At 39.0% G+C, this 25723-nt stretch overlaps 1 protein-coding gene across 2 annotated transcripts in view; it reads right to left on the bottom strand.

The window, feature by feature from the left end:
• The window catches only part of IL31RA (interleukin 31 receptor A), a 32673-nt gene extending 8049 nt beyond the window's left edge, over nt 1-24624 (bottom strand). The window contains exons 1-13 of one of the 2 annotated variants that reach the window (XM_015848722.2): nt 24403-24624; nt 14977-15061; nt 13703-13999; nt 12374-12494; nt 10673-10857; nt 10065-10216; nt 8809-8974; nt 8293-8375; nt 7354-7570; nt 5929-6111; nt 4201-4302; nt 3039-3185; nt 658-798 (exon numbers count right to left, since the gene is read on the bottom strand). In XM_015848722.2, the coding sequence (XP_015704208.1) occupies nt 658-798; nt 3039-3185; nt 4201-4302; nt 5929-6111; nt 7354-7570; nt 8293-8375; nt 8809-8974; nt 10065-10216; nt 10673-10857; nt 12374-12494; nt 13703-13999; nt 14977-15031 (1849 nt within the window). In that variant the 5' untranslated portion in view covers nt 15032-15061; nt 24403-24624. The remainder of the gene's footprint in view (nt 1-657; nt 799-3038; nt 3186-4200; nt 4303-5928; nt 6112-7353; nt 7571-8292; nt 8376-8808; nt 8975-10064; nt 10217-10672; nt 10858-12373; nt 12495-13702; nt 14000-14976; nt 15062-24402) is intronic. The other variant, XM_015848723.2, reaches the window with a different exon arrangement.
• Nucleotides 24625-25723: the final 1099 nt, after the last annotated feature.

Genomic DNA, 25723 nt, shown 5'->3' with positions numbered 1-25723 from the left:
CTAGCAGAAGAATTTACAGGCAGAAAATAAAATCAGCTTCACACCTCATACCCTGTTCAAGGGCAACTAATGTATTTTCTTATATTTCAGTTCACACATACATGCATACATGTATTTCACTGTGGCTATATGCAACTATATATATATATATATATACACACACTCATATATAAATGTATACAAACATGTATGTATGGAAAACATTCCTCCAGAAGCAGAAAAGAAAAAGCATCTGATTTTCTGCTTGTAATCGTCTCACCAATCCCCTTACTAAAACAGTTACTCAGTGCACAGCCATTCTAAACCTGTATCTTGGATGGAAATACCTACTTTCTGTTCAACTGCAAGGCACATTATCCCTAAACTGATGGCATAGAAATAACATGTTGATCCCACAAAAATTTTTAGTATTCCACAGCTTCACTGGCAGCAAAAAACACATTTTTTTGACTCCTTCTCTTGAAGTTTAAGTTTGTAAAGATTTCCAGCAAAATCAAGTTAAATTCAGTTCATGTTGATCATTCTTACTTGCTTTAATATCCATTTAAAAAAAAAAAAAAAAAAGTTACTCTAACAAACATAAACAAAAGAATCCTTTATTTATTACCCCCTAAACTGCTTTCAAAATAACAGTGACTAACCTTGAAAACTACTTACTGAATTTCAAAGTCTTGAATGTTTTTGGCTCTCCACTGGTTCCACCAGCTCTGTTTCTTGCCATGATATAGACAGTGTATTGTGTATTAGCCTGTAAAGACTTCAGTGTGTATTGCAGCACATCAGAGTTCACTGTTTCATCTTATAAGGAAAATATTTATGTCAGTAAGCACAAAAAATAGCATTTTATTTTATTTTTTAATTTCCATGATCTCTGAAATCCGGGCTAAGAAACCAAAACATTAAAACAGCTGGTAAAAGTTGTGTTTCTGCAGCTCATAAAACTGGACTAAATTTCTAACAACACAGATAGACACCAATCACCCAAAAGAACACAGTCTATTGGCCTTGGAAACCACCCCCCAGAGGAACAGAGGAAATCATCAGAAAGCAACAGATTGCTTTTTTTTCCCTTGTTAACTATTGAAATTAATATGGGTGTGTTTTACTTTTAGACAGGGCACGTTTCCTAACATACTATGTCTACAGACTGATAAAGAATATGTTTCATAACATGGAATTAAAACATTTTCTGGTGAATTTAGTCTACGCCAGTATACTGTTACTCAGCCAAATTATGAACCACTGGGGTAACAGATATGTTGCAATATATCCTGAGAACAAACAAAGTACATTTCCCCTAAATCGAGATGGGGAAAATGAAGTCTTGGAGTTAAAAGGCCATCAATGAAATCACCCTGGCACAAACTCAAGATTTCTATTTTCAGATGCAACAAACAAATGTGATAACAAAAAAGCCTAAAACACCAACAGTACAGCTGGGTTTTGCCTTTTAAAACTAGCTAATCTGAATCCCTAGAATAGGCATGGTCTGTTTCATGTGAGAAGCTTTCTAATGCCTTACATGTTATGCTTTGGTTATGGTTGCATGTGGGAGAATGACCCCATGCAAAACACTTAGGAACTAATATGGCATAATTCATTTGGAAAGTAACATGGCAAGAAAGATAGTACACAGAAGGCACCATCCAGCAGAAATTGTCTCAGCTTCTTTCTAGTTTACAGACTGTCTAAAATACTTCTGCCTTGGCTCTGAACTGGTTATCCAGAAGCAACTGAAGACATGCCAAGATTCATTAGTTTGAGATTGTTTGAAACGATACTATGTTAGGTATCTACTACCAGCAATGTCTGAAACAAAGAAGGAAGAGAACCATTTCTAAAATACTGAGTGATACAACAGTACTCTTAAAAAATCAAGCAGGAAGAACAAAATTAGGTCACAGAAACACCTCTCATAAAAGATTTTATAGAAATTAATGGTGTAAGTCTCAAACAGATAGAATTATATTGATAGCTTGCATGGATACTACTCAGATACATGAAACCAGGAATGTAATCAAAAAGAATGCTGGCAGCATACTGAGCAGGGAAGCTGTATCAACCACAGGACATTAAGCACATTTGAAGAGATTAATCCATAAAACTGTGTCCAAAGACATAATTTATTGGCACTTATTTTAGCTCCATGGCTATCATTTACTATTTTGCTTTTATTATAAAAATAGTTGTAATAGAAAATTTCCACCATAACGTTCCAGAAACCGAGGGCCTGGGAAAGGCATCCTTCTAAAGACATGCATGGAACTTACAAACTCACTGAAATCTCATGAACTTCAAATTCATGAATTTGCACAGGATCTATGCCTCATTAATGTACTCCGTCTGCACTTTATCTCCTCTGCCTTTGTTGTGATTTCTTTCAACTGGCTTCAAATATGTCATCATAGAGACATTTAAGATGAAAAAAGACTAGTACTTATGCAAGAATGGAAAACCACAAGTATACAGCAAATAACAGTTTCTGATTTGGCATAAACTTGCAAAAAATGTGTTTATTTATTTATCTCTAACATTAGAGAGAACAAGATGCAAAAACCCTCTAATATATGAGCTGCTATCCATCCTACTCTGGAAAAGAGAATAGCAATGATAATGCTACCACACCGACTGCACTAATACTGAGATCCATCACATTTGCACCCCCTCAGTGAAGCACAAAGGACAACATGGTTAACAGTCCTGGCTGCATCACCAAGGGTAGTATATTAACAGTAAAAAAATAATTAAATATATATATATATATATATTAACATCAAGCAATTCTGTACAAAACAAACTCAAAACAGACAGAGAAACAGAGCAAGACTGCACGTGCTGTACTAAAGCAAGGAACGTTCACAAGCATACTTCTTTATTTCAGTTAAATCTAAAAATAATCCCTGATCTTTATGTAGACCATATTTAATGTCAGTATTTTCAGACATATTTATGACATACAATAACAAAGTATGCTATTAATTACAGAGAGCAGATTGTCATAACCCAGTCAAAAGCTCTGATGTTTGATGTATACTTACTCAATTCTTTTCCACCATCAGGTTTATAAAATATTGTGTAGTTACTGATAAAGCCATTTCTTTTATCCTTTGAAATCTCATTCCATTTTATGGTAACTTCATTTTTGCCTGGAAAACCCGTATCAGCCACAGGGCCTTCTGATGGCTCTGCATTGGATCATGGTAAATTAGAAAAACAAGTGGATTAGTCTATCTGTCAGTATTATCCACGTTATTTCACACATACCAATAATACCAAAAAATGTAAATGTCTTACTAGTGCTCTGATACAGTAAATCCCCATGTCTATTTTGATTTTCGCATATTTCTTAGTGTTACTGCATCCATATATCCCAAGACCATTAAAAAGCTCTATCCTCACAACATCATAGAGAGGTAACTCATAACTCTGAAGCAAGTGCTCACTGTGCTTCAGTTTTTATAGAAGTAATCTCTGTCAGCATTTAATACTATCACAGCATTCAAATCCAGGTTGTGTTAATAAGTGTTGCTCTATCATACAGCAATTACCTTTTTCTAGTAAATAATGTTTAATCCTGCATTGTACTACGTGCGCACGCACATTTACATGGGGTCTATATGCACAAACAAGAGAAATTTTCTCCAGAAAACTTTAGATTATCAGTAAACTACATTCTTGCAGCTGGCTGTACAAATCACCAAATTCACATTAAACTTCACACATACACCCAATTTCATCTCCAGTTTCTATTCAGCTACAAATGTCATTGTATATCATCTTTTTTATATGCAGGAATTCATATATACTATTGCAATATAAAACTTAACAAAAAGCATGATTCTCAAACTACTGTTTTAATCTGCGAGTAGAATGTCTCATACACAAGCACAGGTAGCACAATCAGTTGCATCATTAAAATCAAACCTAAACATAAATCTAAAAGCAGCTGCAACATTAAACAGACTCTCACAGCTGTTCCATGTTTGTCACAGCTGTTCCATGTTTGTAGATGTACTCTTTCCAAGTACTCTGTATACGGTACATAGAATTTACAACTAATCAATGGATCAGTGCAGCACTGTACTATTCTCTTCATCATCTACTTCTCCCCTTCAGTAATACCATTACCAAATTTCACAAATAAAATACACACTAAGAGAGAGGTCACTTTTCACAACATTGCTGGTTTTAAATACATACCTTTTTCTTGAACATAAGTTTGTATGGAATACGGAGCTGCCACTTTATTTCCATAAATAGGATACACTGACATGTTGTAGCATACAAATGATTTAAAGTTTTCTGTAAAGAAAAAAATGAATATTTGCATAGAATTCTGCACATGAGATTTATACAACCTAAAAGAGACTCAATCACGTTGTCTTCCTAGATGGATAGTAAATACATAAATACAGTTTTGCAATTACAGAATATATTTTGGTTAGGTTGTGGTTGTACTTAATGAACTTCAAGGTCTATTCCTACCTGAGCTATTCTACAATTCTATGATTCTATTTATTATTTCAAGTATTCATTTTAACATTTAACAGAAATAATTCCATTCTGTAAGAGTACCAGCATTCTGAGTCATTTTTCACAGGAAATAGTTTGATCAAGTAATTGTTATTATCAGCTTTATACAGTTTCCAAATATGAAGCCACTTACTCATCTCTAATAGTTTGAGATCTTGGCAGAAGCTTTTATTTTCACCTAATCATTACAAAATGATAATTTTAGGGACATTTTCAATTTCACACATGAGGTTTACTGCTCTGCCAAAAAGAGCTTTGTTTTCTGAGCCCCAGCTCGTAACTGTACACTGATAGTCCGGTTATGCCGACTGTTGACACACCTCTAAGCAACCTGACTCACAGCACAACTGTACAGACAAAATCTCTTCACTGGACTTTTGTATGCTTCAAAACATAGTTCAGGTCTCAGGAAATTATGCTTTCAACACTGAATCACCTGGTAGCCAAGCAATCATCAGGATGCATCTCTCTATTTAAAATAACTCATCATCTCAGAGAGGACTCATTTGTGGTTTTATGAGAAGCTTAAGGGGTTTCATGTACCACTCCTCCTCAGACTTGGTGACTATGATTCTATAGGCAAATCTGTAGATTATATCAGCTTTCCACTGCTTTTTCAGCCTCTTAAACTTATCACAGCCCAGCACAAATGAGGATGGCCCACATGTTGTCTGTAAAATAATTCCACAAATGACAGAATCAGGCTTGAATAGACAAATCACATTTCTAGTGCAATTTGTGCTCAGGGTAACCAAAGATGTCCTAGTTATGCTCAAGAGGAAGCTGCTTTTTAGTTAAGAAGTAATTTTCAGCCTAAGAGTCAAGACTCAAGTCAATGTGTACTAAACTGCTCTTGAACTTTATTTTGAGGAGACCGTTGTTTAATTTATTATAGGCAGAAACTACTGAACTACATGCAGCAATTTCAGTAAAGCATAAAATAAGGCTGTTATTATTTTGTCTGTATAAAGTGGCATGAAATCAAATCCTTTAATACTGGATTGTACACAAGTACTCCTATGTGCTTTGTGCCCAATGTGATACAATTTGAAGTACGGTGGTCTGGATCAGGATCAAGAGTGAAACTCTCAGAGACAATATGAAAGCAGACCCCCAGTTCCTGTTAACTATCAAAAAGCCGATGAAAATTAGATATTTTGTTCTTTGACTTTTTTTTTCAAGCACATGTGTTAACACAGAAATGAAAGGGATCAACTTGACAAAAAGCAGAACAACAATAATGTCAGTGTTAATTTCAAAACAGCTGCTTGCAAATTCAACCTCATTTGTTCTTTCTGGTCTGCATACAAATAAGCACACATGAGTAACTACATGTACATATAAGCATACATATATGTGTCCATTATTACAGCTGTAACTTGTAAATGAACGTACTTTTGTTAGGTTTCCACTTTGTAGAATTTGATATATACTGCCATGATCTACCAAAAGGATCTGTCTCCATTTCCTCATACCACTCAACTACATACTTGGTTACTTCTGGTTTAGAGACTGTCCATTCCAAAATCATCTCTTCCTCTGTTGTAAAGGTTCTCACTGCTTCAATAATTTGAGAAGCTAAAAATGTAACAGAACATCAATTTTATCTTTGTAGAAACTGAAGCATGAGAACAATTCAGTCATAGCAAGCTGAGATTGCTTCTTTAGAGAAGTACGAGTCTTAGCCAAGGTTAAGAAAAAGTGAACATACACACTTAACAAAAATAACTTAAATTGAAGAATATAAGAACTATAACATTAAAAAAGAGAGAGGGGCCAATAAAATAATCAAAACAGTACATAAAGAGATTTACACAGAATCAAAGGATCTAAATTTCACAGCTTATAGATTATAGCTAGTGCAGATAAGCAAGTTTTCATTGGGATGTCAAATGGCAATAAGAAAACAAGTAAAGCAAGTCAGCAGGATTGTTAAGTGACACTGAAGTAAAAGCAGACCATCAACCTGTAGAACAAAATTAATGGAAACCTGACTGTGTTGCCAAGTCTAAGTTTATAGAAAGAAGAAACACAGCATGGTAAAAGCAGAAATGTTTACTGAGGAATAGTGGACAGAGAAGCAGTCAGCAGCATTCAGGACATGATGACATTGTGTCGGCATATCCAATTTTTCTGATTAGACTGGAATTTAATTATGCAGTTCCAGAGAAGAGCTTCTACAACTGATGTAGAAGTGATTCAACAGTGGGTCAACTGACACTTTTGTCCCAGGTCATGGGTAGCCAGCAGGATATTGCAATACAAGGCTAACAAAGATATCTGAATTAAGCATAAAAAGAGTTCAAGAGCTCTCAAGTGCATGGAAGAATACAGAATATAGAAAACAAGCATGTTTCTCTCTCCACCTCTGTTAGGGACTTCTGTTAACATGGGAATAACATCAAACACGGTGCAATAATGCCCTGAGGTAACCAATTTTATGGTCTGGGAAATGGGTGAGACGTAATTTGATGATACTATGAATTTTTGGGAGAGATTCAGGATTTGAACAAAAATAAAGTAATGCAACAGAAATAATAACACATCAGAAAATGTGGGTATTTTAACAATGATACGATAAAACAGAAGTCCAAACAATAATCTTCTGCAAAAGAAATATGGCATCTGATAGCTAAATAGAGCAAGAGAAACACCATTGTTCCAGTAAAAATTAGCAGGCTACGTAATCTTACATATAATACAGTTCTACAAAAGTCCTTAGCACAATTTTGCTTCCACTACAATAGAACTTACTCAGATGTCAAGAAAATCATTTGCTTGCAATGAGAAAAAAATATTGCAATATTCAAAAAATCTTACATTTTTCATCAGTGGATGGAATCCTCAAAATAGCTGCAGGAGAATTTCCAGCAGAATTATAGGCAGTAAGAGATATTATATACGCCTCTTCGTTTAAAAGTAAAGTAATTTTCTTATCAGATGTGAAGTTTGTCATTTGAAGTGCAGCATTATTTTCTGGATAATACTGTATTTTGTAGCCTAGAATTCTCCCATGGGGTGGAAAGTTGCTTAACAGCTATTAAAAGAATGCATTAGTAAATTTTTCACAATGTTATCTTTATAATCAAAATTATATTCTGTATTAAAGAACATAGAATCTCTAAATAAAAAATATAGCAGAGGGTAGTTAGGGAGATGTTTCAATTAATAAAATGCAAATGTACTATCTCACAAGCAGTTCATCATCTTGCTTCTCAATATAGAATCCTTAGAACACCTCACTACTTCGAAACAGCAGCCATGGAAACAATCAGATAATCTTTCCTTTAAAATATTTTATAGTGATATTTTGCTCTAAGACGATACATTAGGAAATCACAGAAGAGAGTAACGCTTAAAAACATCTATCAAAAGTGATCTCATAAAAACTGTACCTGAAATCACCAGAAAACCCTAAAACTACACTGCAGCATTAGCTGAAAGCTACAACAAAAGCCTAATCATTTGTTTCAGTAATTTAAATACATAAATGTTCGGTTTTACTAAACGACTATTAAATTTAAATGTGAATATAAACACAGCACTGGTAAATTGCATTATTCAAGATCAGTTGCAAGGATTTTCAATCAGATTTTCCAGTGATCTGAACACAATGAAACCCTCTTTTTCTGCATTTACTACAAAGCTTTATTGATCTACCCCTCACTTAACCAAAGCCTTTTCACTTCTGATTTGGTTCGGGGGAGATGTTGTTGTCATTCATTTGCTTTTCTGATGACAACAAAAGAGTGTATTTACCTTCCACATAAGATACACAGATCTGCTTCCAGCTGGGGATGAAGACTCAATTACTCTCCACAAATCCACTTTTTCTGAGGGAGCTATTAAAAAACAACAACAAAAGTCCTGAAATCTGTTGTTATAACTGGTCAAAGGGATGCCTCATGCCATGACATTGTTCTCAGAAAAAAAAAAATCTGGGGAGGAGACAAAGGGGTGGATGCTCAGAATGATGGCATCTGTCCTCCCTCACCTTGAGTACGGTGCACAGGTTTGGGAACCACAGTATAAGACATAAAGCAATCAGATAGTGTCCAAATGGACACTTTTCTCTTATAAGATAATTAAGTAACTGCACGAATTATTTTGGCTTCTTGAAAGTCATATCTCTCATAAAATTGCTAAGTTGTAAAGTTGTTAATTAATTGTGAGATTTATTTCAGTTCCTTAAGGCCATATAGTTAGCTGCATGGCTTAAGATAGATTCTAAGTGTTAGAATGACAATAAAAAACCATACTATATAGTTGGCCTACCTTTCTCTTCTGTGCTTGCTGTTTTCTCTTTAGACCATTCACTCCAGTGTTTTGACTCAACACTGATACACCGAATGGCAACGAAATACTCTGTGGAGTCCCACAGACCTGTGAGATTATGTGTTGATATCTCTTCTCCAGAAGCCACCATAACAGTGTCAATTTCCTGAAGTTGATGCATGAACAAAAATGGTTAGCTACAGGATTGGATGCAAACACATGGCCCGGTTTTAAAATACTCACAATGAAGTTTTTGACCTTCCACACCTCTTGTGTAAAATCCCAAATAATTTGTTTTTTATTTAAATTTTTGTGTGGTATCTTCATTCTTCCCATAACACTCTGGTTCCTGAAAAACCTCAACCTAAAGTAGACTGGGATTGACTGATATGTGACTTGAACCATGTGCAGCTCCCAAATGGTTCTAGGGCAGCTGTTCTGGGCAGCTGTGCTGGTAGAGGTGGTGCTGGGTAGCTGTATCTCCTAATAACTGAGAATCAACTGAGTACTGCTAGAGTCAAGTATCACCATAATACCCTGGATACATCTGGAAACATCCTTCAAGAGGCAACGATCACCTGAACATACTGAACAGATCTTTTAAATAAACTTTCTAACATACACCATAAACCAAAGCCATTCTGTCCATCAGTTCATTCAGGAAATTACACCCTCAGACCAACAGCTAATATGCTTGGCCTGAGAACATCAGGAAGATGCTAATTAAAAAACATGTTAGCATCAGGAACTTCTTTCAAGCTCCAAGAACTTCTATTAGTTACTCTGACAACAGCTGTCCTTCATTTCAGTCTGTCAGAAAGACAGACTTGGAAAAATAATATGCTTATTTCCTATCTTGCAAAATCTATACTTTGATGTACTTGAAACTTAACATATAATTAGTCCGTCTTAATCTGACTCATCTACTGTGTTTGGAAGTAAATGTTGTTTTCTTCACCAGAATGCAAAACAAGAATAGCATCTTGACAAATTATGTGTATGACAGGCCACTCCTTTGCCATTCACAGAAATATCAGTACAGTTTGTATCCAAATATATATTGACCAAAAGGGAAAGAAAATTCATCCTAGACAACAAAGAAACCCAAACTGAATGCATACCCAGTTATCCTCCACTAAAATAACAAGGTTCTATCATCATTTCCAACGCTTCTTGTCTTTTTTATAGTTAGCCTTTTATAGTGTTATAAGATTAGTTACAAAGCCCACATTCAATAGAGATCAAGAGCAGCTTACCGATGAGTTTGTATACAAATTTCTGTATCGAATCTGGCATTTTACATCCAATAAACGTGTACTTTTCTCAGGTATTTTCCAGGTTACTATAAGCACCTGCTTTATACCAACATATTTTTGTAATGAAAGTATTTCAGGAGGCTGAAATCTCTCTAGAATGGAGAAACAAAAGAAAAAGCTTACATAAATATCAGAACTGGTCTATGTGAATTCCAATAATTTTAACTTCTATCCCAATTACATACATTACAGAGAATTCATGTGATGGTGTATTTTAACAGACATAAGTCTTGGACTTGATGATCCATTTAGGTCTCTTTCAACATTGGATATTCTACTGTTCTATAAATTTTAACTAGCAATTAAAATGAGATGGTTATTCAAAAGTAAACCAATATAAAACTAACTGAATCTAAAGAATTATTTCAAAACTTTATATTGGAAATGTTATATTTCATAGTTTTATTCTACTAAAACTAACTTACTTTACAGATTTTGTCACAAAGTTCTCTAAGCTGTATTTTACAAAGAAGGAAAAATAAATGGGAAAGATGACATTGGTTCAACAGATACTATGTCTTTGTTTTATTTAACTCTCTGTTAATTACCTATTTCTTCCATATTTATAGGAACACAATCTGATGAGGCTTCACCCAAAACATTTTCAGCTTTCACTTGAATACAAAGATTATCGCCAAATGGAATATTTGGGTAATGGAATGAACACGACTCAGTTTTGCTTCGGCAGATGGAGATCTCCGGCTTTTGCATAATGGGACCTTGTACACTCATACTAAAAATTGAAAAATGGGAGAAGTAACAGGAGTTATACATTAGAAGATTTTCCTACAGTAACCCTCACTGATTGTTAGGTTAGGATTTAATTACTACTTATATGTTTTCACAGTTGCACAACTTTTTTACCTAGGAAAAGTTCCTTAGGTGATACATTTGTGCATGAAAATACCATTTCATAACTGCACTGTTCCTGCATTCATTCTATATAAACAATAAATAATGCATATGGATAGCCCACAGAGATTAAGTTAGTAAGACAACTTTCAAGGAGCAGTAACAAAAAGTAAAATTTACTTAATTCACATATTATTATTATTTTAAGTAATAATCAAAGCAGTGAAATAATCAAGCAAGCCCACATAAGGGCTTTTATAAAAATACGTATGCAGCTACAGCTCAAAACACATGCTACATTGCACAGCTATGAGACAAGCCTTCCCACACCTTTTCAACACAGTATGAAGAAAAACTAAATTGTACCACTGCTAATTTCTAACTAGGTAATTGAAATTTGACAGATTTCCCCGAAATAACACATAAGTAGTACACTGATTTTTCATCATATGCTTTCAAATACATAGAACAGGATGTAAGACTAACAAAAATTGGTTCATTTTACCTACCAACACAGAAATTCTACAAATTAAAACTTACACGAGAGCTGTGTTAATGTCCTCATAGTTACGCACATCCTTGGTGTAACTCAAAAAACAGTCTGAGGTAGGTATTTAATGAATATTTTTAGGACAGCATAAGCTTGCACTGCTGTAAAAGCAATCACAAACTGGTTTACAATGGAAGAGACCTTTAAGATCATCTAGTTCCAACACTCCTGCTACAGGCAGGGACACTTCCCTATTGGCTGGCTAAAGCACCATTCAGCCTGGCTCTGAATGCTTCCAGGGAGGGGGGCATCCACAACCTCACTGGGCAAGATGTTCCAGTGTCTCACCACCCTCTCAGTAAAGAATTTCTTCCTAATATCTAGTCTAGAACTACTCTTTTCCAGTTTAAGCCTATTTCCCCTTGTCCTGTCACTACATGCCCTTATAAAAAGTACTTCCCCAGCTTTCCTGTAGGCTCTCTTCAGGTACTAAAAGGCCGTGATAAGGTCCACCCAGAGGATAGGTAAAAACTCAAAGAACTTCCATTCTACCTCAGCAGTGGAATACCCTAAAAGATGATGTTTGTACTTAGGCTTACTCATGTTACCTTGAAGAAAAAAGTGAATTTAAGTTCTGACATAAACATTTGTCTACTGAGTACTAGGTTGAAAATGCTCATTGCTTACACACAGAGAAATAAAATGGTATCAGGTATTAACTTTTTTCAACCATTATCAACCCAAAATTAATTGCACTAAGAAATGCCTGTGAACTGCACGTTTCCAGGTCTACTTTAAACAGAAGTCAAATGGTAGGGGCGGGGTGCGGGCGGGGGAAGGGATGGGATAGGGACACAACTAGTGGTCTCACCCCAGCATACCAGTCCCTGGTACATCCTATACTTACATTTTTCTGTAAAGAGTATAACTTGTTTCAAGATTTGTTTCTCTTCCTGAAGTCCAGTTACAGGTAAGCTTAATATCAACATCGTATATGCAGGAAATATTTCTTGGTGTGCCTGGTGGAACTGCATAGACATAGGCAAAGAAAATCTCATGAAAATAAGCAACTTAATATAAAACTTCAAATGTTAGTAGGCAGGTTGATTACACCAAATCACTACATGACTTGCATAGAACATAGTTTAAGAATTCACTTCCCTCATAACCCTTCACAAAACCAAAAAAGAGATTTGCTCCAGCTACTTCTCAGATGTACTTAACTAAGTGGGCCCAAAGGAATTTTTATACTAACTCACTAAAAAAAAATTAAATCAATATGCACTTCAACCTGAACCTCTAAGTATAACGCCTGCAAAGCACCTATAGCTAGATGTCAATCCAGTTAGTAACAGAAAAACAAAGAAACAAGAAAAACATTCACAAAAAGAGGGTAATCTCTGAAAGACATAGTTCCACTTAGTTCCTTCCCATTACCACCTACCCTACCAAAACTGCTGATCTGAAAAGCCCTCATGACCTCAGAAAGATAACTTCCTGGAAGATGTATCAATACAACTCTGAAGAGACCCCCCTAATTCCAGACTCCCTCTCTTCCAAGCAAGACAGCACAAAGGAATGCAACCTTTATAGTCTGAAGACATATCTGTGTTAAAGCCAGTCTTCTTCACTCAGCAGAAGAAATGAGAGTTGAATGGAAGACAAAGACCTCCAATGAAATAAACTAGCAGAAGGGAGTTCTATAAACTCTATAAGAAGCCCTCTCTCTGAAAGAAGATATCTCTATTTAAAAGATTTCCCTTTTGCTAACATGCTTAAGATACACTTAACTTGGAAAACAAGCAATATTTTCTGCTTTTTTTTTTTTTTCCAGGAACTTACTTCTCTGCATTTATTCTTTACTATTAAGAGATCCCCATGCAGATGTTAGTACAGTCTGGATTAACCTGCTCAATAAATTAGAAAAAATAGTATTTAGTTTACCCTTAAGTCTTCTCCAGATGAGATTATAATTTGTTTGTAACACAGGAATAGAAAGGAAACCATCCCTAGAGAAATATAAAGTTGTCTAGTCTAAATATGAGAAAAAAACAAAGAGAAAACCTGCACTGATTTAACTGTCCAAACACTGGGTCAGAGAGGTTATGGATTTGCATGAATAAGGTTTGCCAGAAGTTTAATGCTTTACTTTGGGGGGAAAAAAGTTGTTTTAAAAATATTTTTATTTTAGGTTATTCAAAAATGTTAAAATTAGTTTCCCCACATTTCTACTTACAGCCAGATTTCACTTCAGTGTGAACCAGAAGTTGTTCTTTCCCTAAGTACTTAATAAAGCATTTCACATGTGCTTTGTTGTGAGTGAAATTATAGATAGTTATACTAGATACAGTCTCATTGACAATGTTGTAGTTTTCCTGAGCAATTAATTCACGATTCAGTTTCCAGATGATGTGGCTTGCGTTCCTGTGAGGTGTGTAGTGTTTTCCAAGAACACAGAACAGTTTCAGGGTGGATCCTCTCTCAATTTCAGGAGAAGAAGGAAAAATGTCAGCATCTCTGATAGAGTTTTCATCTAAAAACAAAATTAAAGTTATCATATAACCTAGATTCTAAAAAAAAAATAAAAAAATAAAAAAAAATTTTAAAACGGCAACTTACTTCGTTATCAACATATATGCCCAGAGATCATTCAGAGATCATTTTATTAGATTTTTTCCCAGACACTGTTCAAATACAATGCTCAGATGGCACCCATATTATACCTATTGATATAAGTATGTGTAAGAATGATGTTTCCATATCTTAGCTGTTGACAATGTATAACAAGTGGTGGTGACTATGCTGAAAAATTGTTTTGTAGCTGAGAATTTCCTCTACCAAATTGTGCTGTTGTGCTTTCTGTGTCTGCTGTAGTTTTCATGGAAATAAATAGGAGGCACTACTTTTGGAGCAACATACAGAATACAGATGAAAAATAAAAGCCTGTGATTTTACGTTCAGATCTGTTTCTTAACCACTTCAGAAGCAGCCCTACAACATTCATTACAATTTCAATGGTTACTGTGCAAGCTTAAACTGACTGTGGAACTACCACAGTTCTAAAAAATTAATTAATGAATTATTTTTTTAAAAAAACAAACCTTCACACATTGTTATTGTGGCTTTTAAGATCAGGGATAATGCTATTACTCAGAAATTCATGTAATGACTACTAATATTTGGCATAAACTAGACCTAAAACAGCAGATGTTAACTGCTCTTTGGGTGCTTGTGTATTACAAAGGTATTAATTTGGACTATCAGCGGATCACCAAAGTTAAACCTTGACAACCCAACAGAGATCACAGTTTGCACACCACAAAGACAGATCAAGAATACCATAACTTAATCTTTCACCCTATACTGTACATTACCTAATCACCTGCTAACTCCTATGTTTAAAATACTCTGGTTTTCATTTTAATAACGCTTAGAAATTACATTTGGCAACGGATCCCTGCTGGTAAATTTTCTATTGGCAAAATGAGTGCTAGTAATTAAGAAACATACCTGCTACAGAGCTTCTACAGAGCAAGATAAATATCCAAATCCAACATTTGAACATTTCCTTTTCAGTAACTGTGGGCAGGAAACACTGTGAAAAAATAAAAATATTAATATTAAATAAATAGCATGTAGATGCCCTTGTAACTTCAACACTTTGCAAGGATTCATATAACAAGAATAATGACCCACTTGGGTTCAGTCTAGGTACTGATTTATCTAAGTGTTAGTTTCCTGCATGATGTGAGAAATTTGAAGCAGTTTTCCTGGAAGATGAAAGGGGCAAGCATATCTGAAATCCTTCTCAGGGGGATCTAATCTGTCTTTTAATTGCATTGTGAAGCATAAAATCACTCAGGTTGGATAAGACCTTAAAGATCATCAAGTCCAACCACAACCTAACCATACTAACCTAACAACCCCCCTGTAGTGGGATTCCAGGGTCACAGCCTGAATCAGTGGATGAGCTACATGAGTACTTGAGTGCCCAGAGCAATAGGGGGTTCAGGAGTCACCCTACTTCCATGCAATCTGAGTCTGCACAGGCTCCCCATTTCCACCCACCCTTGTCTCCTGCCATGAATCTGTACAAACAGGGGAGGGTCACATTCCTCAGCTTGGTCCTTTCTCCAAACTACATGCCCCGTATATTATACGGGCATGTAGTTACCAGGAGGTGTGAGTTCATTTTGGTATCTTTTCCTATAGCGCCTATTTCTCAAATAAAGGATCTGCCATTACCCTCATTTGCTCTACACCTCCACTAAATCACATCCCTGAGCACCACATCCAAATGATTTTTAAACACATCCAGGGAAGGTGACCCAACTACCTCCCTGGGGAGCCTATTCCAGTGCTTAACAACCCTTCCTGTAAAGAAGTTTTCCTGATATCCAACCTAAATTTACCCTGGCGCAACTTGAGGCCATTTCCCCTTATCTTGCCACCTGTCACCAGTGAGTAGAGACCAGCCCCACTCTCGCTGTAAGCACCTTTCAGATACTGGAAGAGAGAAATAGGTCTCCCCTCAGCCTCCTTTTCCCCAGAGTAAACAGCCCCAGTTCCTTCAGTCTCTTCTCATAGGCCATATTCTCCAAGCCATTCACAAGCCTTGTTGCTCTTCTCTGGACCTGCTCCAGCACCTCAGTGTCCCTTCTGTACTGAGGTGCCCAAAACTGAACACAGTGTTTGAGGTGAGGCCTCACCAATGCTGAGTACAGGGGCAGGATGACTTCCCTAGTCCTGCTCACCACACCATTCCTGACACAAGACAGGATGCCATTGGCCTTCTTGGTCTCCTGGGCACACTGCTGGCTCATATTCAGCCGACTGTCCATCAGTACACCAAGGTCCCTTTCCATCAGGCAGCTTTCCAGCCACAGCTCCCCATGTCTATAGAGTTGCCTGGGATTTTTGTGACCAAAATGCTTGACGCTATTGAAACGCATACAGTTAACCTTAGCCCATTGAACCAGTCTATCCAGGTCCCTCTGTAGTGCCCTTCTCCCCTCAGGCAGATCAATGCTCCTTCCCAACTTGGCGCTATCTGCAAACTTACTGAGGGTGCACTCAGTCCCCTCATCAAGATCATTAATAAAGATCTTAAATAGAAGTGGCCCCACTAGAGCCCAGGGAGACACCACTCATGACCAGTCACCAACTGGGTTTAACTCCATTGACCACGACTCTTTGAGCCCAGTCATCCAGCCAGTGTTTTACCCAGCAGAATATACACCCATCCAAACCATGGGTAGCCAGCTTCTCCTTGAGGATGTTGTGGGAAATAGTGTCAACAGCCTGAATGAAGTCCAGATATACCACACTGACAGTCTTAAAATCATCCACTAAGCATGTCACCCTGTCATCGAATGCAATGAGGTTTGTCAAACAGGATCTACCATTCATAAACCCAGTCCTACCTATTAAAGACTGAGGCAAAGAAGGTAATAATTACCTCAGCCTCATCCTGATCTTTGGTCACCAAGCTGCCCTCTGCATCCAACAAAGGACTGATATTCTCCCTAGCCCTTCTCTTACTGCTGATGTATTTATATAAATATTTACTGCTGTCTTTCACCCTAGTTGCCGAGTTCAGTTCTAGCTAAGCTTTGGCCTGATTTTCTCCCTGCACAGCTTCACCATGTACTTGTAATTCTCATAAGTTGCTTGCCCACCCCTTCAAAGACCATAAACCTTCATTTTGTTCCTGAGTTCCCGCCAAGGTTTCTGTTCAGCTAGATCAGTCTCCTTCCCTGTCAGCTTGTCTGCTGTGTCTTGGAGATGGTTAGCTCCTGCATCTTTAAAATAACTTCTTTAAAGCATTTCCAGCCTTTCTGGGTTCCCATGCCCTCCAGAACCACCTCCCAGGGGACTCTCTCAACCATGGCCTGAAAGGGACCAAAGTCTCCCCTCCAGAAGTCTAAGGACTGGTAAGAAAGAGAATTACATTTATTTGAAATTTGGCCTGCCTAACTATCCTGTGGGGACAGGCATTAAACAAGGTCACCTCTTAAAATGGCTAAATGAAAACTATATTCCCCTCAAAAAAAAAAGGAAAATTGTAACAGTCAGATGACTCTTAACCAGCTCAGTAGAACACACACCAAAGAATGCTATGCAGTTGTGGTCAACAGTGATGCAGTCCACTGCACTTTACTAGCTAGGAGACTAATGGTTGCAGTGCAACTGATACAATTCAGAGGCAACTACTAATACCAACAAAAAAAGCAAAATCATCAAGAACTTTACAAGATGATGTGCCTCATCCAAAATACAGAACAGAGGAGGAAGGATGAACCCAGTTCAAATCAACATTCCGCAAAAATGAATTACAGATGCTGCACTGGCATAAGAACTTTTTTTCCCCCATTTCAGAAAGTTAATTATTTCATTAGATAGTTAAATAAAATGTTTTGTAACAGCTCAGTGAATATGGCTTTAATCTTGGAGGAAATACTAATTCATGAGAACACCAAATCCTGTGTGTGGCATGTGAAGATAAGCGTTTATAGCTGTTTACAGGAAAGAGCTTGGGGCATTTAACATAAATGATAGAGCTCCATTTTAATAAAAACCCATGACAAAAGCTCAACGTGTATTCTGAATTGTAAAGACTTTGGGGAATAAAACTAATGTTAAAAACACAGTTTTTCCTAAAAAAAATAAAGTAAAAAGAAGATAAAATAGTCACCACAGTAAAGTCATCTAGAGTGAAGCATTCTCACTGCTCTAGGTAAAATGGGTGTTAAGTTCTCTTACTTGTAGACTACTCAAAATATTATCTCAACCTGTCCCAAGAACAAAACAAACAAATCAACAGACAGGGCACACAGCTACAGAACAAAATGCCTTCTAGATTAGCGAACATTTAAAAGCATTTATGAGAAGGTGTCAATCAATTTACACAAAATTTTTTAATAAAATTAACAGTCAATTTCATTACAAAATATAGAGGGGAAAAAAAACGCCCTATGACATGACACGGAAATTTGATTTTACATGGGAGCAACAATTCTTCTACTAGAAATTAAATTTCTGTATTGATCACATGCAAAAAGAAATTGTGAGAGATAAAGAAAGTATGAGCAGAAGAACCAAACTGGTTAAACACTTCAAAGGATGCAAAAACTCTTAGCGCAGAGAAATAGAACAATCTGCCATATATTAAATCAATCAATCAATCAATACATGGCCTATTAAGTATGCCTCACATTTCCCACTGTAAATCTGTTTTGTATCCTTGGAATTTTTCAAAATGCAAACGATTTCTGCTGAAATCTTAGCATGCCAGTCCTGTACTTTTGAAGGGACAAGACTGAGGCTGCCTTTCAGCCAAAAAAAATGTTTAGGCATTTCTAAGAATAGGGAAAATGTTTTCATAACCAGTCCTGCCCTAGCAACCCCATGCTCCCACACTCCTAGCAAGCAATTGAGACTCAAAAACACAGGAAAGTCATAAACCTATTTCCAAGTTAGGCTTGTGCCAAAAATACCCCAAACTACTGCATATTCTACTGCCGTGGAGCACAGTGCTAAGAAGACCAGGCATGGGAAATCCAGCCACAATGCCAGTTTACAAGCCTTCAAAATATTCAAGTTCCTTGCATTTACATAAACGATTAAACAAAGATCAAAGATCCTGCCTATACTTAGCAATCTCTTTCTCCTCTACCCACATCCAACTTTCTGTTCTGTTCTAGTGCTCCTCCAGTTCACATTATACAGTCAGACACACACACTTAGTAAAATAATTTGTTGTTATTGTTAAGTGAATGGCTTTAAAAGTATCTGACTTTACTGAAATAGAGAACTGCAAAGGGCCTAGGGAGATCCGAGGATGTTTCCTCCCAGCTCTAAGTTGTTACTTTGGTTCAGTACTGATGCTGTAACAGCACCTCTTTCCTCCTTCCCCAGTTTAGCAGCTGGTTACTCAGTGTGCAAATTGCCAATTACGAGATGTGAGAAATCAGCGTAGCAACTCAGCAGGTTACAGATTTGCTTACACCTTATGTGGTTGTCACTATAATCGCACATGACTAAATAGCAGTTTGGATGTTTACTTGTTCAATACACATGTGAAAGAAATGAAAGAACTGTCTGGTGATGAACAAGTTACATCATGAACTCAGAAATGCTTCACTTAAAGATGACCCAAAACTAGGAGAAGAGGCTGATATACCAGAGTGCTGTGCTGCCATCCAGAGACCTCAACAGGCTGGACAGATGGGCTGGCAGGAGCCTCACAGTGTTCAACAAGAAGTGCAGAGTCGTGCACCTGTGGAGAAACATGTTCAAGCAACTCCTTTACCATAAGGGTGGCTGGGCACAGGAGGCCCAGAAAGGCTGTGGAGACTCCTTCCTGGAGATCTCCAAATGCCACCTGGATGTGCTCTTGGGCACCCTGATCTGGATGTCCCTGCTGGAGCTGGTGTTGTAAAAGATGGACCCAGAGGACTCTTCCAACCTCACAAATGTGGCCTTCTATGATGGAGTGATGGTGTTGGTGGACGAAGGGAAGGCGACTGATGTCATTTACCTGGACCTGAGCAAGGCCTTTGACATGGTCCCCATCACATCCTCATTTCTCCAAATTGGAGGGAAGTGGATTTGATGGGTGGATAATTCGATGGATTAAGCAATTGGTTGCAAAGGCCGCCCGAAGAGGGTGGTGGTCAACTGGGCTTCTATGTCCAGGTGGAGAGGCCGGTAACGAGTCGGTGTCCATCAGGGTCCTGTCTTGGGACGCGGTGCTCTTTAACATCTTTTAAGACATACGATGAGGGAATTGAGTGCACCCTCACAAGTTGCTGATGACCCAAGCTGAGGAATAGTCGCATCGTACGGTTTGGAAGGAAGGGATGCCCTCAGAGGGACCTCGACAGCTGGTAAAGCTGGGCTCGGGTGAACCTAATGATTTCAACAGCGGCAAAGTGCAAGGGTTTAATGATTGGCCAGAAGAAACCCATGGCACCTGTACAGGCTGGGAGGAGTGTTCTTGAGAGCAGCTCGGCAGAGGAAGACCTCGGGGTCCCTGATAGATGAGAAACTTAACATGAGCCAGCAGTGCGCTCGGCACCACACCCGCACAACACCCGCCCCACAGAACGCGCAAAGCAAATGTGGATCCAATAGGTCATCAGGAAGAGGGTTGTCAGCAGGGATAGGGAGGTAGATTGTTCCCCCTCTACTCTGCTCTTGTGCAGGCCGCATCTGGAGTACTGTGTCCAAGCGTGTGGAGCCCTAGAAATAAAGACATGGAGATTTTGGAAAGGGTCCAGAGGAGGGCCACGAAGATGATCAAGGGGGCTGGAGCACCTCCCTATCGAGAGGGTGAGAGGAGTTGGGTTTGTTCATGCCTGGCCAGAAAGAATGGTTGAGGGTGACCTCATTCAGCCTTTCAATACCTGAAGGGAACTTACTCCCAGGAGGGGAGTAAACTCTCGAAAGGGCTGACAATAGCAGGACACGGGAAATGGTTTTAAGTTAAAAGAGGGAAGATTTAGGTTGGATGTTAGGAGGAAGCTTTCTTACTAGGAGAGTGGTTTAGGCCTGAACAGGCTCCCAGGGAGAGTGTGGTGCACGCTCTCATGCAGGTGTTCAAGATCTACAGGTTGGACGGGGGCCCTGGGCAACCTGATTATAAAGGTGTATGTTTTTTTTTTTTTTGTTGCGCCTCGTCTAGGCAGGGGGGTTTGGAAACTACATGATCCTTGAGGCCTTCCAACCCGGGTCATGCTGTGATTCTGTGATTCTGTGAAATGCACAGAATGACTGAAAGACAACTACAAAAGCTAAACTCAGATCAGTAAAGAAACAGCATGAACATAACTGTTTTCTTCAAAAAGAGCTATTTAAAGATTTGATTAATCAAACTGAAGTTTCTGGCACAAAGAGGGAAACTCAATGGAGGTCTCATTCAAAAAGAAAGAAAAAAAGTAACGTTTGATAAACCTGTCTCATCAGCAAAGCCTCAGAGTTTCCATTTTTAATTTTTAAATTTAATACATTTGGAATAATTATGGTGTAAATTTATGATGAAGCCACAGGAAAAAAAGACCCATGACAACCTTTCCTCACATTTTCTATGTAGTGTTTCTTCAATAATATCTCCCCTCTTCCAGGACAGGAAAGCTTTTTCCATTCAAGTCTAATTCTAAGATTATTTTCAATAGTACAAACGCATACTTCTGCACACAAGGTAGCTGTTGTGCCATTAATAAAAATCACAGTACATCTATAAACTGAAATGGCAGTATGTTTTTAGCCAACATAAAACATAAGCACTCTTCAAGAATTTCTAACATTCCTGTTCAGACCTAGCAGATTACTCCTTACTAACAACAAATACAATGCTTACAGAAACCCTAATACAGAAAAACTGAAGATCAGCTGATGTCTTTCATTCAGAAGTTAGTAGCAATTGTAGCAACTCTATGATGCCAGCTTCCAGATAAGGAAACAGCCTCTATTCTATACCAGATCAGTCAATGCTGACTGCCAGGAGCCCAGGCCTGAGCTATCCCAGTGAATTAATGTGGAATTCATCTGGAAGCAGGCTCATTTGGACAAGCTATAAACATAGGTGTCCCAAACTCTGCTATTCAAATCTGTTAGTGTTCACACAAATCCCAGGGGTAAAAGAGGACATTTCAGGCACAGAATGCCTGAAGTTCCAAATACGAACTCCAGCCCCCTTCCTCAAAAACAGGCTGCAGAAGCATCAGCTCCCAGGAACAGATCCAAGGATGAGTATCAGGGGAGGAAGAACAAAGATTCATCCATACAGGTCAGAGCAGAACAAACAAACTGAAGGAATCAGCAAAGGTGAGGGACAGTTGATGCGATCTCTGACCTCCATAAGCCGTACAAATTGCACTTTGACAGGACCATTGGTGGGAAAAGCAGCGCATGCCACAGTAAATGATCCTGGGCACGTTGGTTTCATAGCCTGTAGTCCCTAAGCAAGCCAAAAGTAGCCAGCTGAACCTCAGTCCAGGAAGAATAAAAATTAACATTGTAATATTTCAATTAAGTAGAAATTCAAGCCAAAGAAGCTAAGGACATTTCCTGCTGAAAAATAAACCTATTTATATTTGAAATGATGACAATTTGCTGCCATTATCTATTTAATTCACTAGAATAAGTTCTCAGTATTATTCAAACAATACAGATCTACTGAGGAAGCCAGGAAGTTCATGGAGACATCCAAAGGACCAATGTGGAGCAGAGCTCCTTGAAACCACAGAAACCTGTTCTTTAGATATCACAGCAGGAAGTAAAATAGAAAATGCTGCATCTGGAAAGTTCAAGGACTTTTTCATTTATAAGCTGTAAATTGACTGGAATCTGAAAAAAAAAAAAACAAAAAACAAAACAAACAAAAAAAAAAAAACAGGAAAGACTTTGCCATTCTCTAAGCAGAATTAAATAAAAAATAGGAACATCACGATAAGATACTTTTGTTCTAAAATCCTGAAGGATGTGGTGGCCAGGCAAGGTCAGTTCAGTTAATAACCGCAGATAATATTACTTTGTTTAGTGTACATTAAAGTTACAGATGAAAAGCTTGTTTTAAGAACACCTCTTCTTCAGTATAGAACAGTGTTTAGCAGCATGTTAACACGTTTTGATATATTAAAAAAAAACTAGAAATACTGTCACTGCATAGTCATTCTCTGTTTTTAGCCATGGAAAAGAAGAAACTTTTGAGTAAGGTTTTAAAGGCTTTGTGTACAGGTCTGATCCTGGGAGTTTACTTCTTAGCTTTAGTGTTTGAGGAACCACAGATGTCAGCATATACACTGGGAGATTATTTTGTCACACATCTCCAGTCCATAGACCATTATTAGGCCTTCGTAGCCTTTCCTTGAGTACGGTCACTCAAAGGAAGGTGGAGAGCAGGACAAGAAGAGGGAGGACCATGCAGGTAAACCTGAGCTCCCACACACATAAGACAGAACAAGATGTGAATAAAACATATCATTAAGATTGCCATGAGTGTGCCATTTACCAACCACAGCTACTCTGAAAGAGATTTAATCACTATTCCAGAAAATGTTATAAACTCATCTTACAGACACTGCTGATAATGAGTTCTGCATTTATACAACTCACTGCAATACTTCTTCCTGGTTTTCGTAGTTAATTCAGAATATAGATAATACACACCATACCATCCTGTATCTTTTGTAGAGTGGTTAAGAAGCCTACCCTGCATCTCCACTTTCAAACATCCCTCTGCTTTTCCATATGCAGACACCTAGGTGTACTCATATCAACTTCACGTGAAGGTAAAAATCACACTCTAAGTGTTTCACGGCCTTCCCACCCAGTGGACAAACTCATGAAGCAGCTGGAGCTGGACACGAAGGAAGCAGGCATTTGTGCTGTCCCTGCTGCATGAATGCAGCACATGCATGACGTAACAGGGAAACCTCTGCACAGCTCATCTTCACCACATCCTTCATCTTCCTCTGTGTGACACCACATCCCCTCACTCGCCTTCTTAAGGAACACAAGAGCCCCACCAGACTCCTAGCACACGTATGTCCAAGCGCACCACCCCTTGTCCCCAGCAGAGGAGGCAGTTCTCTGTTCTGCTGAACCACAGAACAGAGCCAACCACTACAAACTACTACGGTACAACACTATTTTAGATGAAGACGCACCCTACGAGTCCCAAGAAAGCAAAAAAAAAAAAAAAAAAAAAAGCCATCCATCAGACTCACACTGCCACAACACAGACACCAAAATAACGCTAACATTCAAACTGAACCCCAGCCGACTGCCTAGAGAACCAAGTAACGCAGTCCCTCAGAAGCAGAGCTCAGCAGCTGGGCTCGTGTTTTTGATGCGCTTCCGTCCCCCAGCCGAGGCACACGCCGAGCCCCGCGCAGGGTCCCGAGTCCACGCAGGAGCGAGCGCAGGCGATACCTGTGTCGGATCCGTGACAAGAAACGAGGACGCCTCCTTCCCCAGAGCAAGCGACCCAGCAGCTCAGCCACAGCGTCCAGCTCCTCCGTCCCGAGCCGTCAGCGAGCAACCTCCATCGCCGCGCTCCACGGCCGCACTGCGTGACGCGGCCCCACAGCTCCGGGACGGCTCCTCCCGTCCGACGGAGCGCACCGGGCTCGGCACCGCCCCCCGCCCGCCCTCACCACCTGCCGGGTCGGGGCACACAGCGACCTATCGGTGTGACACGGGTCCGTGATTCCCACAGCCGTCGATGGTGGGCTCGCTGGCACCCATCTCACGCTGCTTCCAAAGCGCTGTAATGAGTGTCGATACGCATCGTCTTTATATTGCACAAACGTGCAGAGCGAAACAAGAGGGCTGGGTAATGGCCGGTGCTGATGAACGCTCAGGGAAGCGCTTCATGCATTATTTAGGTCCTCGGTGCCGTTTGGAACAAATTAAGCTGTGATCCCTCTTAAAGCTTGCAAATGCATGCCAACTAATGACGGCCATCAGCCGCATAAAACAGAATAAAAGGAACGAGAGTTGGAAGGAAGATCGCAATTATGAGCGATACTGTGCAAATGGAATGGCGTAGTCCCCAGAAATATGCCTCCTGACAAGCACCGGCAACCCCTTCTAGGAAGACAGTCCCTGAGAACAGATAATGCACTTTGGTAATCAATACCGATGCCATCCAGCTGACTTGCCCCTAGCCCAGAAGAGATCCCCGCTAGTTTGAGGTGTTAATGCCAAATTAGCATCCCTGGGAAGTCAGAGCAGACAAGAAGCTGCTGCTCATGCAGATGCAGGACGCTGTTTTGTACCTGGTGAAGTCAGAGCTACCACCCGTAGCAGATCCACTTGGCCCTTGCCTAGGCTCACCATCACTGCCTGTCAGATACTGAGTTGGATAAAGAGACAGATGCTGTTTGGAAGCTGTGCTGCCTCTCTGTCCATGTCAGCTCACTGTATCAGTGTTTCCTCAGCATCCTCCACCACACCTCCCCCATCTCCAGGACCTGTCCCCAGTCCCTATGCTTCCCAAGCCCTGATTTTCCCTATCCAATAGTCTATGTGCAGAAGTGGGATCAGCCTGCTGAGGGGGTCATACCTGCTTATTTATGGGAAGAGCAAATAAATGCTCTGTTTTGTGTAGTTTGGATGTTGAAAGAAATCACAGCCAGCCCGCAGATCTGTAGCAAGTAAGCTGCAGGCCTGCGCAAATCAGTTGCCAGCACTCTGTCTGCACATCTGCACGATTTGGAGCATGTCCAAAGAAGGGCAACAAAGCTCATGG

This window comes from Coturnix japonica, chromosome Z (assembly GCF_001577835.2).
Source record: "Coturnix japonica isolate 7356 chromosome Z, Coturnix japonica 2.1, whole genome shotgun sequence".
In the NCBI taxonomy this organism is placed as follows: Eukaryota; Metazoa; Chordata; class Aves; order Galliformes; family Phasianidae; genus Coturnix; species Coturnix japonica.
Note: the sequence above shows the minus strand (reverse complement) of the source record. Positions and strands in the feature narration are given on the sequence as shown.